At 38.8% G+C, this 13,408-nt stretch overlaps 1 protein-coding gene across 3 annotated transcripts in view; it reads left to right on the top strand.

Moving 5' to 3' along the window:
* The window catches only part of LOC119656739 (teneurin-a), a 769,843-nt gene that overhangs the window by 716,870 nt on the left and 39,565 nt on the right, over nt 1–13,408 (top strand). For all 3 annotated transcript variants that reach the window (XM_038063287.1, XM_038063286.1, XM_038063288.1), the window contains 2 exons: nt 6,446–6,613; nt 6,678–6,870. In XM_038063287.1, the coding sequence (XP_037919215.1) occupies nt 6,446–6,613; nt 6,678–6,870 (361 nt within the window). The remainder of the gene's footprint in view (nt 1–6,445; nt 6,614–6,677; nt 6,871–13,408) is intronic.

The raw sequence follows: 13,408 nt of genomic DNA, 5'->3' as shown, positions 1-13,408 counted from the left end.
AAAGACTGTTGAGTTGCTCATAGCAGTATTTGCGTAAGCTTGCTTAATCATACGGAATGATAACCGCGCTTCCAACCACCTGTTCACAGAAAGCGGCATGCTTACTCATGATGTCTCACCAATTTCTACGCAGGTCGCGTTCTGTTTGTGAAAGTATGCAGTTCCCAAGGATCAGCCTTCGACTGGCACTCTGATACGAGTCATTTGACCTCTTGAGGTAATCCTTTCCAATTTTCTCGATCCATCGGTCATTTCCTATTAACCCGCGATTTCTAGCCAAGGTCAATGTATCTACCTCTCTAACATTTTTTAATCCTATTTTTAGGGTTTTTTTTAAGACAAAATATTGATGCAACCCATTAAATGCTTGTCTGACTATTTATATTTGGTAAATTTAATGCCAATTGCCTTAGAGTTAAACTTTCAATCTTAACAAAAAAATACTATTACTGACAAAATTATAGTTGATGGGGGCATGATTGCTATCACACATACTACTTCGTCAAATATTGTTGAGCGAGCATAAGGTGTTTGTAATGCATTTGGTCGGTAGAGAGCTAAAAAAAGTAACAACTAAAAAACCTTGAAAGAAAAAGACGATAGCGTTGCTTTGGGCCACGTATGTACATTTGATAACGTTCTCGCAAGCAACTTACTCGCTCCAAATGTTTTTGCCAACTCTCTCAAAATGTGACTGGAAATTTACTTTCTAGTCGGTCGTATCTCCTAGTCACTTGGATCGGTAAGAAATATGTGGTTTGCCCGCCAATTTGAATCTGTAATCAGAACTTCCGCACCCAACGTGACCCAAATATAATCTAGACTTTTAAAGCTGCCTCGTTTGCAAAGACTTCAAGCTCTTTAATGTGCTATGCCATACCAGCTCCGAAACCAATTATGGTTACGCCTTTTGAAAAGTATCTAATTTCATACAGTGTTATGCATAGATGAGAATCCAGGGCTTCATCCCGTTTCAACATCTATTCAAGTAAAGATAAGATAGTATTCAGTATTAGAGAAGGATTCAAAAAAATTCCTAAGAAATTCCTAGTGTTACAAAATGCATCGAAATAAAGATATCAATGAAAACTGCAGCTCGGATTCGAGAAATCAAAAGCTATAACAGGTTTCGAAAGCTCCAATGGGCTGATCTTTCCCTAAAAATTTCCGAAACCTATTTGAAAATAAAGTAGAACCCACAACGAATAGCTAGAAAATCTTAGAATGGATGAGGGACTTGTCGATTAGTGCGAGTCACAAGCTGCTCAGGTTGGTAAATTATAGGAAGATGTCACTAGTCCCCGAAGCAACAACGAGTAAGAGTTTTTAAAGCCATTTTTGGATTGAAAAGACACAAACCTAAACTCAACTATAAAGGTATACAGTAGATACGGTGAACCATTTCTCTCCTAAAATCAAAAAGAAAAGGAAAGGCACGAACGCAAAAACACCCTTAATGACCCAACTAACCAATGGAAAAAGCAACAGCAAACGCTCATTAGAAACCCGCCTAGCAACTAGGTAATAAGTAACGAGGACGAAGCCGGAGATTCTGCTCTTCACCTTTCCTATGTATTCAGACTCTACAAACTTGCAGATGTTTATTCCTCCCCAGCAGCTTCTTGTCCCCTCCCCTTGCGATTCACACGCTCCTCTCCCACTGAGAAGCTAAAAAACATCAACACCAAGAAATCTTCTAAACTTCAAACCTACCACACCGTACCACAACCTTTACTTCAACTTTTGTTCGTGATCTTGTCGCTATGCCCAGATCAATACCGCACGACGAAAGTTATAAAAACGTGCCAACAAAATCTTAAACTGGTCGAAGAAATGGCGAACGAAAATTGACTAACAGAAAACTCAGGAAATTACATTCACTCTGAGGAAGCGATCCATTCTACTACACCACAACAATAAGTTGGACTTATCAACAAAAATCGTTGTTTCTTCATTCGTTTATGCATTTTAAAATCCATTTGTCGGGACGCGGTTTGCTAAAAAACCAAATAAAGCAACGATTCAAAGAGAGCACAAATTATGAGGGCAATTCTGAGCATGTTATACATCTCAAAGGTATCAACCCCATTCAACTAACAATAGACAAACTCAATTCAATAAGTACCATCTGACCATGCCTAACTCATGAGCTATCGGCCAAACTATGGTTGGACTGGAACCTGGAATGACTATGTAAATTAAAAGTCGCAATATAAAAAATAACAACCACAACCTACCATTCCATAGTCAAACCAGTCTGTGCATCACTGAAAACTCCTGCAGATTCGTAGAAACTATATTTTGGAAGACGGAATAAATAACAGACCTTTTCAGGCATTCAAATATAATTTTATTTAAAAAGCATTTGCAGCTGAAATTAAGTAAAATATTTTCCATCTGCATCGATGACGTTTTGCCATCTTTTGGGTAAAAGATGGATCCCTCTTTGAAAGAATTCCTGATTTTGTGAAGCGATCTACGAGTCGACCCCAATTCACCCCCACCCCAACGTTCAGCTGTCACAGCAACTCGTAATACACCGCACGTTGCTACTCCCACTAGATACCCAACATAAGCTTCTTACTGGGAGAGTCTGGTTTTGGTGTTGACTTCGCTTCGCTCTTGCTTTTTTTCTCTTAGGATTGCCATAGTAAACCCTCTTTTCACCACCCGTAATTATTCGATTCAAAGTTAACTTCTTTTTGTGTCTTTCAAGAAGCAGTTCACAAGGCTTTTTGCTGACTTTTGGTTAACTGGCGCGATGTCGAATTTCCTTCTTTTTTTAATAAATTCGCGTTCTTAACCGTCGTTGTATCAAAATTTCACGCCTCTAATAATTCCTGCCAGGTTTGGCACGGATCTAATTGCAGTAACGCTTCCAGTTCTTTGTCATCAAACTTTGTTGGTGCGCCAGGGCATGATTAATCGGAAACGTCAAAATTACCACGGCTAAATAATTTCCACCTTCAATAAAAAATCAGTAACTTTTAGCGGCACTTTTTTTCCATTTGTACAGTACAGCAAAATTTCCTGCAAATGCTGCTTCGTAGGGACAACAATTTTTCATATTTGGATGATTAAAAAAAATTTCTGTACATTATAATATAAAATTTTGCAGCTTGGCTTGTCAGTAAAATAATATGATATTTTAGTGTTAACATTTCTACAAAAAAACGCCATTTCTTGTAAATCGTCTGTTATTTATTCCGCCTCCCATTATTTTCTATCTAGATGATTCTTATCACTCAGTACAATAAGACACACATTTTATAGATTTTCATCAAACATGCGCTTTTTAATCCATCTGGAATATACATTTAACTTCCACACGGTACACTTTTTATTTCTTTGTAGTAGCTGCTTGCTCACAGCATTAGAATTTTTATAATTCGGCAAAAAATAGAATAAAATGTAAATAAAACTTGTACCGGGAGACCAGGTACTAATTACATTCAGCAGCACTTAACATTGTTGATTGAACGATCACTATTTCACTCATTGAGCCAATTTTCAATTGACCAGGTTGTTTCAGTGATTGGTAACGTAATATAACCGGGTGTAATGTCATATACGCTACGTTCTTTTTGTTGCATAATGATGTTATGACACCGCTTAATAATAATAGGGACAGATTATGCACTTTTATTTCTTACATACTGACATTCTATGAGAGTTTAGGCTGCAATAAATTCACCCGAAAAGATAATATTGACATACTGACAGCTTTGCTAATAATAATAATCGGATTTCGACAGAATTTGCTAATATCGTGCCTTATAACATGACCTCTATTAATGCAAAATTTTGTTTTTCTAGGGTAAGCTATAAAATAATTTAATACAGTAAATTACTATTATTAGCTTTTCACAAGAAGATATCAGAATAGGATCTACATATTTACATGTATTTTGAGGCAAAGATTTCGTGTAACATATTGATTTTTGCACATTTTTACTTTGAATTTTACGAACGAGACCTATTTCGCTTTACACATTCCACACATTTTAAGTTCTTACCTCCCGATGTTCCAACTGATATCAAAAGTGAGAAGCTAAAGATAAAAACTGTTTACACTCCCCTTTCACAGGTGAAAACCCTCCTCCCTCTCCTTAAACTCATCAAAAAATTGTACCACTCACTGCATGAAATAGGTTTCACAGACCGCATATTTTCATGAAATGTCGTGATAAATGGTTTAACCGTTTTCTAGTAAACTGAGAATGACCGACAAACAGTCAAACAGACAGGCAAACAGGGTTTTAATAGAGGTTTGTTTTAAAAAGGGGCTTGAAAATCAGATAGGTCAATTTCCTGGGTTATAACTGGCAAAATCATGGCAATTATGGTAAAGATAGATTACCTCCAATTATTTTCTATTTCTTAAAGTATTAAACGTTCGAGGAATGCACGAAATAATCGAAATGCTTCTTTAACCAACAATGAGGGGAAGAATTCTGGAGGAATGATTCACACACAAAATTCTCCCACCACCAAACCCCACACAAGAAGAAGAAAAAATATCCCACTCAAACATATCGCATGTTTCGAAAAAAAAATACATACATGCACAGTAAACATCGCCGGAAGCGTAACATAATCAACGAACCAAATATTAAGGATTAAAGGTGAGCTTTAACTATACGTAAGCGCCTTTTGCTCGAAACGAGCCTTTGTGATTACAACGTCGTCGTCACCGATGTCGGACAGACAGACGAACAGACGTTGTGCCAGAATCGATGACAGGGTAGTTTAATTGATTTTCTTCAGTAAAGTGAAATTAATTTTCATCTCCCACCCCCTTGAAAGCTATTTAATTATAACGAAACTTTTTGGGGATATATTTCTCGAGGGGATGGAAAAGGAATGAGGAATAGCATCGAGTGGACAACTGTAGCGCTAAGATGCGCCAACACATCTACAAGCCTATAGCCTCATAGCAGCTATAAAATCAACAAAGGAAAAATATAGCTCCAGCGTTGCCGACAGCATCCCCCCATTTCGAACCATTTTCTTCTGTCCATTCGATTTTGATCGTTTCACTCCCCCATTTTATCTGCTCTCTTTTGAGAGCACTTCTCAAGAACATGTTGAACGCATTTTCCCTATTATCTCTGGTGGAAAAGTGTACATTTACAAAACAACAATCGTACCCCAAGTAACGGAAGGGTAAAATCATTTCCACCATATAGTAAGTTCAGTGACAGACGATTGAACGATGGGGTCGCAATCGAGGAATGTAGTAAGTACGTAGGGACGAAAAATTGGCCGATGTAAAAACAAACAAAAGATGAGTGTCGAAGGAAAATTGGAAAACGAACGCCGGACGATTTTTACAGACCACCCTCCTCACCCAATCGTCCACTTAACTCACACGTAAAATTCCTTGTCAACGAAAATGTCGCAACACCCCACTGGTCGCCCGTTCCGTCTTTTCCTGAAAGATAGTGGGAGTAAGTGAACATGAACTGAACAAAACGTTCCAACTTTACGCCACCCACTTTTTGGTTTTATCTTAATTAAAATCGATAAATGGCGTAAAATATATGATCATAACTTTTAATAGAAGTTTTGTCTATTTTCTCAATACAAAGGCAACAAATAGAGAACGATACACACCGTTCTTTGGTACGGGGGTAGTAAAATTAGGCAAATGAAGAGCACCATTCATGGAAATTCGATCAGGTAGCGCTTCATTGCTGCCACATCTCCCTTGAAAGAGAGTAGAACTTTGATTTGATACGGATTCATGATGATTCCACCAACAGTATCCTCCACGCTCCTCAGAGTTCACTCTATGATGGTTGACATTAAAAATTCATCAATGTGCACTGCATCCGATACTATCATTAGCGATTAGCAAATTTATTTATTGGTGTAAATTGATACTTTTTGACTGGGACAGCAGAAATGCCTATTATTGCCACTGTTCACTGAAATTGGATTTCGTCGTACCTGCTCTCTCGCAAAATACCTAATTTATTTTAATGCGAAATTGATGCTTTTGTTAATTGTGTATTTTATATAATAGTGGGAACACAAAAGGCGTAGTGTGCAAGTCATTTAAATGGAGGATTTTAGCCTCAGCATTAAATTATGCAATGTACATTTTAATTATAACGTTCTGATTGTAATGAAAAGTAATGGTTGTACACATTATACTGCAATTAACATAATCAAATATTTAAGAGACGACCATGTAAACCATGATTTCGGAGTTCACTTTGAATTCTCAGATAATTGATTGGGAAATGTGTCTGACCATTGCGGGGTAGGACTACGCGACATATTCTTTTCTTTTAAAATCTGTGTTCCAAATAGAGAAAGTGCATAAATACAGATGAACGGTAATTATTATCTAAGAACAGAAAACTATTTTTTGGGGGAATTTCCACCCTTACTTCATAAAGCATCTTCTTGAAATTAATGCATTCTAATTTCCTTACAGGTTCGATGTTTTAGTCAACGGAGGTGGAGCTGTTACGTTACAGTTCCAACGGTCACCATTCCGGCCATTAACTCGTACCGTCTTCGTACCCTGGAATCGAATAGTTGTCCTTCCACCTGTTCAGATGCAACTCAGTGACGAAGATGAACAAATGAGAGCACAAATAAAGTAAATTCCCTCACAATTCTCCATTGTTAGTCAAATTTACATTTATTATAAATGTCTCTTTCAGAATACCACCAAAGAATCCAGCATTAACTTTCCTGAACACAATCTCCTATCGTTTCCCGGATGAGTCGTTGATTACTGGAGAAATTTGCATGGACCATAATCATGAAATCCTTAAACCGCAGCTTATCAGTACTTGGATGCCAAACGGTGTTGGTGCGATGCCTGGAAAGCGCGTAATATTTGCGGAAACACAGGTAAGTGATTAATATTTGGATAGTGGTATGATGTAATGGTAAACTGAAATACAATCCGACAAGGCAAATATTGTATTGTATTTTTGGCATAATAAATCGAAATTAATCCATTTTTATGATTATGGACTTCATCATATTTTGCTCAGACAGAAAAATGCCCAACTTTTGCAGAAAATAAGAAGATTTTTCTCGCTACGCTTTATATGAAACCTGAACATTATTTTAATAACCAAAAATGAATGTTGCGCGTGCACCTTATCAAATAAATGTACTACTCGTCCTAGAAGCAGAATTAATTAATCAATCAGCCAAGAGCACTAACAGTTGTTCATTTGCATATCAAAAAAGAATCGCCACTAATTTAAGTTAAGTTTAAGTTGTATGGAATTCTGGCTATTTTAGATTAGCTAACTTTTAAAATATGATAACTGAGGCGGAGTTCTTCAGTAATATGATAGAACTAAATGGCGAAACCGATCACGATGAGCCGACCCTGCTTGTGAACCGGACAAAGGCTGAAAAAAGAAGAAGTTAGGTTTTTTCATGGCTGAAAGTATAAATCTTTAAAAACGTTACTAAACCAGATTGCAGTTGTGGGACCATCGCAAAGTATTACTTCGCGAAGAGAATTCTAGTATAAACCAACCAATGCAACTGTCACACTTTATGAACTCGATTCAGAGCCTAGAGCTTCTTTTGTATCTATTGTTGCGTTTACCGCGCTTCAATTTGCCTCTAATTTCAGCATCTCTATCCCAAGATTACGAGGTTCCATTATCACATTGAAGCCATCTTTCAACCTGGTTCTTTCATCCATAAAGTTCGGACAATGGAACATAAAGTGCTTCAAACTCTCAGACGTATTCCGAACAGCTGAGAGACTCGTCCAATTTCAAGCGATTCAAATACTTTTCTATAAGTACCGGGTCGCGTAAGGAACTGCGTCAAGTATTGAACCCCTCTCATAAGAATCGGTGACGAATCCAACAGCCCACTGTTGTCGCCTTCTCCCATACAATTCCTTTTGGGTGGGTTTCCGGAAATGCTCAGTGCGCCTCGTTCACTGAAGATAAAAAAGAAGCATTTCTGCAATGTCACACATTCCATTACGCGACGCTGTCCTATAAGCGCTGCACATTGTCTTTTCGATTGGTCGTCTCACATCATTGTCCAATATTCCCATCGCAACTACAGTGAACGCCAAGTCATCTGCAAACCCAATTACCATTACTTTGGTACCTCCAGGACAAGGTCTCTTTCATAGATAATGTTCCACAGGACCTTACGATATACCTGCGATTGCAGAGTAGCCTGTCCAAAAGCAACCTCTCGATTAATCGAGCTGAGTGACTAGAGGTACCCAGTTTGCCCCACAACTGCAGATGCTGGAATTAAAACACGCCAAATATACAGCGCCAACAACGTATAGCACTCACCAACGACCATCGCCTCTAAAGAGAGATCCACAACCACAGCTATCGCATCGATCATTGAACTAATACTACCAGTAGGCTGCCTACTAACTCAATGAAGGGAGACTGCCTATTATATATTACCCTTTCCGACATCTTCCCCATGTTGTCTAAGAGACAGTTTGGGCGATGTAAAGATGATACGACATGTGGTTTTTGGACGAAACATTATAGAAGGAAACACCGCTTCCACCATACATAATTCACATCTGCTTTTGAGTCACTCGCTCTTAACATTAGCAGTCAATTGGAGGTCTTTGTTCTGGACATCTACAATACGTCCTCATTTCTCCTGGGTAACACTAGAATTCCAATAGACATTGCACTCTGCTGCTTCTGCGGAAAAAAGTTATAATTATTTGCAACATTGAGCTGGCGTAACGGAAGACCAAAATTCACTGGTGACATTTGGGGGATGTGTATTGTAACTGAATATCCAGTACCGGTCCACTCAACTATAATGTGAATCAATTCAGGGTAATCATATCTTAACAGCCCCATTGCCTCCTATTGTACGGTTGCGATCTAGAAATGAAATGATTTAAGACGCTTTAAAGCCTAGAGCCAAGTGCCCCATAACATTATTGCCTTGTTCGTTACAATTTAATAAGCAGTACCCACAGATTCGTACTAGCCTTAAGCTACAATTGCCTTTGGGATGCTGGTATTCTTCTCCATCTCCTGGTGTTCCCCCTCCATCTTACCCCTTAACACAGTCTCCACGCTTTCGAAAAGGGGATCTCCAACGTTTCCTGGTTCAAAAACTAGTTTGGTTTCCTGTTGTGATATGGACGCAGTCATGGCATTGTGAAGTCATATGCCTTATATACTCGCAAAAGCGGACCTTTCAATCGGTGTACCCTTCTGGTCGTGACCTACTTCTAGAGCCGCCAGAAATGTTTCCTCCTATAAGGTGTGTTGGAGGACTAGCCATCCATCCTATTTTTTTTATTTAGGGAGATCGGCTCTCTCATCAACGAAATAATGAGGTTTGTCGGGTTAACGATCAACGCTACCTCACTACCTTTGAAAGTGACCATCCATCCAACATTGGCTAGTACGATATTTACCTCTGCAAGGGTTTAAAGCAAGATTCAGCCTTCAATTTGCATCATTCTGCTTTATTTATCGGTATACTTCGACTCATCTCAGAATATCCTATGTGATTTTTTTATGTCCAATATCTTTTTCCTGATTCGTTCCACACATCCTGCTATTCATAAATAACTTCATTTCGTGCGAATTGCCGTCAGCGAGAAGAAAATTCTCCATTGGCATAGGTTCCATTATATTGAGTCCTTTCATCAGAATTTTAATTGGGCTCAGCTCTGCAATCACCCCTGCCTCTTCATCAGATATTGTTCGTTAAAAGTAATATTTTCAGACTGCCCTTTTGTCATAACCAGTTTCTATTTTCGCTCTATGTATTTTCCTCTCCACTTTAGTTGCCCACACTTGAATCAGGGAGGCGGGGAGTCCTACTTCAGATGTATTTTGAAATTTACCTTCTGGTCAAACGTTACCCCTGAACACTGCTTGAACACAAATTGTAAGTAGATATGTTTCTGCTCAAATGTCTTAAATAAGTATGTACTACTTCAAGCTTATTATCACGAATTGCTCCTCCTGCGAAGCTCTATCTCTTCGAAGAGACTTAAAAAACTGTCAGTCCAATATGGTCCACGAAACCAATGGTGCCCTTATCAGTAGGAAAATCTATTATCAGTATCCTGCTATACATAATTACCCACTAGAATGGGTCCAGGATGGACTCTTGTGGGTCACCACATGTTATCCAGTATACTTTTCATCTTTCATGCGAATAGCAGCAAGAAATCCCTCGATTGCTAATTTATTAACGGTACCCATCAAGGCACATGTGCACCTTTTTAAGGATCTTCCATAATCTTGCCGATATGATAGGACGGCACTGTAATGACCACTCAACCGTATTAATTTCCTCGTGAAAAGCGGTCTCTATAGCTCTGATCTAGCAGCTCCAAGTTCCCGCCAGAACTAACTAATATTTTCGATGCTCTAACAGTACTGCAAACAGGCAGTTCTGATTTATACCTTCAGATAGTTCTTGTCTGGCTGCCTGTATTTAAGTATCCCTGTAGCAGCCTGGTCAGCTTATTGAAATTGAAAGGATGTTCGTTCCACCTCGGTGCCCTCTTGCTGTATTCGAGCTTCTAAAGGTAATTTCAAATTTCGTCTCTAGAGCCCCAATCTGTGGCTCTAATTCGTTTATCCTATAGGTGTTACCATTGCGCACACCACGAAATTTGATCCGATAACTTGACCAGCTGTGAACTGATAAAGATCTCTAGTCCGAAACTCTACAATCCTATACCCTGGAAATTCCATTGTAATTTAGCGGAGCAATATCCTCCAAACCGTAAAAATTTCCTTAGCTGGAGAAGAAGAAGGGCGGTGCCTCTGCTACACATCAATAAGTTTTTATAGACAGAAAAATTGTCCTCCTCTTCCTTCATTTATGTTGAAACTGTCCTGCCTACAAGTTTTTAACCGGCTGCACTACTTTCGTAGTTGATGTACGATGCGAAGTTAATAATAGTAACTGAAACACAGTTGAGTCAAAGAAAATAAATTCGAGGATAGTGTATACTATTATTAATAAATTATAATTTATTTCGCACTTTAGTTGGGCTAAGAATTCTTTAACTTCTTTAGTTGGGCTAAGAATTCTTTAACTTCGTTAGTTGGGCTAAGGCGGCTTAAAATGTCCAAAACTACTCGCGAGTGTTCGTTGCCACGGTTGGAAACAGAAGAGACCGACTTATTTCCATGCGGTCCTTACTGTCCCAACCAACGGCACTTTTCCACCGCTAATTCTCCACTCCCTTGGTGCGTTCTAAAATGAGTGAGTGGAGAGTTCCGCGCCATCTACCCGTCCGCATCTGCAACATTCGAAATAAATTTCGAATGGTGCAGATCCTGCCGCGCCACAAGTTGACTTTCCTCAATTATTATAGATAGTAAACGTCAACTTTCATAACTCATCCAGTGAAACTAGCTTAATATGATGAGGAGACACATGATCCCCAGCTGCTCCAGCTTGACCACGCTGAAACTTAGGTGCGATTCTAGAGAAAGATCAGTGGGCAAGCTGAGGCGCACTTCAAGCATGATATGGTATGCGTACTTAGGTGATCATCGGTCCCATTGCACATCAATCTTTATTTCCTCTAAAAGCTCGCTGACGGCGTCGACCCGGTCCAAGTTGCCGTCCACTTTCGAGGAGTGGAATACTTTGAACTTTGCGTATCTGATTCCGAACCGCACTCTGTAACCCGCCTTTTCCAATGCCATGGCACACTCTCCACTTACTCAAAATATGATAAGTTGGCTGCTTATCTATGGATCCTCATCCCCTTCCATGTCCATGGGGATTCTGGGGTTTCCAGGGTGGAGGTCTCCTAGGAATCTCGTCATACGTGATAATCTTGAGCTTTTTCTCAGGCTCCGCTGATGTTAGCAACGCATCAACTAAGAAAATCTCTAAAGAAGGAAATGGTTCTCGCATACCTACGGACAATCGTGGGAAAATATGGTTCAAGAGGTACTCGATGGTCAGCTTATGTCAACACTCGCCAATACCTTTCAGTATTGCCATCCATTAGCCTGCATTTATTATATTCATTAACAATGGCTTAAAAACCAGGCGATTGTTAAAGCCTCTTTTTCACATACTTTTTGGAGATTTTTAGTGGGAAAAATTAATTGAAGTTCAATAAAATTTGGATATTATATTACTCATCTTGCGAAGAACTTTTGGGAACTTTTTTGAAAAATATAAGCCAAAAATAAAAAAGTTGTGCGGCATTATTTCGATGAAGGTCGTAACAAGAGTTCTCCAAATGCGGGACCTATAGCGGCTCCGATTTTCATCTGAAGCCAAAAATCTTTTGATGTTACATTATTAACTTATTTTCTAAGAATATAAATATGAACCAATGCAGGTGAAAATAATTCAAATCAAAAATTTGGCAGCTGTTGCAAAAAAAATTTTTTACACTTTACACTTGACATTACATTTTACACTTTACATTAATGAGAAAAAAATACCCTTAAAAATATGATATTGCCACAATTTTAGTTCGCATTCTTGGCAATTTTATAAAGAATTATACCTCCATATTTCATAATCGATCGATCGTTTTATTACTTTCTGAATTATTGTGAAAGGAGGATGATGACGGGTTTGAAAAAAAAATTGCTTGAAAAATCCCATTTCGGATATATTCATGAAGGCATTTATCACTTCTAATTACGAATAAAATATAGTTACAATCGGTCGGTTCTACACTCATAAAAAATGAAGGAAGACGAATTTCGCCCATAAATTCTTGCAGCGTATAGCTAAGTTAAGAAAAACTCCTAATGTGGTTCTCCCCTTAATGATGACCATTTCACCATTTCCCGGCGTCCTCATTCCTCGCAATCTACTCAGAATATGAATGGCATCTGATGCTGGCTTTTAAGCAGAACCACAGCGGAAGTCCGCTTCTTCGTTGACTTCCATTCAACTTCATTTCATTCTTGTCGGGTCTCATTTCCCTAGGGGCCCCAGATGTCCACGGTTTCGGGACAGCAGTAGTATGTCTGACACTCGTACTGGTTTGTAGGCTGAAAGCTGCTAGTCTGCCGCTTCGTTCTCCGGGGGCCATGCTGTTGATTCCAACACAGGGCGCTGCGGCTAGCAACCGTTGTATTACCTGGCCAGCACTTCTGGGTAGCTACGAGCAACTAGCCTTTCTATGATACGTTTGGCATCAGCAGCCCCTTCTGTCTAAATCTACACTTACAAGCTCCTGCTGCTGTTCCTGCTACTTGGAGTCTTATTAGCACCTTCCCATTTAAAATTGGATAAGATAGTAGTTTCCATAACTGCATTCATAAAAATATATTATGTAATCAAGCCTTGTTTTAACCTTTTTGAAATTTATGGTGAATCATCATATGTTCAGAATTAGCCAGTTTGAAAAAAAAATTCGGCTAATCTTCTCAAACAAACAAATGAATATATATATTATATATTTTGC

This window comes from Hermetia illucens, chromosome 5, assembly GCF_905115235.1.
Source record: "Hermetia illucens chromosome 5, iHerIll2.2.curated.20191125, whole genome shotgun sequence".
Taxonomy (NCBI): domain Eukaryota; kingdom Metazoa; phylum Arthropoda; class Insecta; order Diptera; family Stratiomyidae; genus Hermetia; species Hermetia illucens.
The sequence above is the reverse complement of the archived record's forward strand: the minus strand, read 5'-3'. Positions and strand labels throughout refer to the sequence as shown.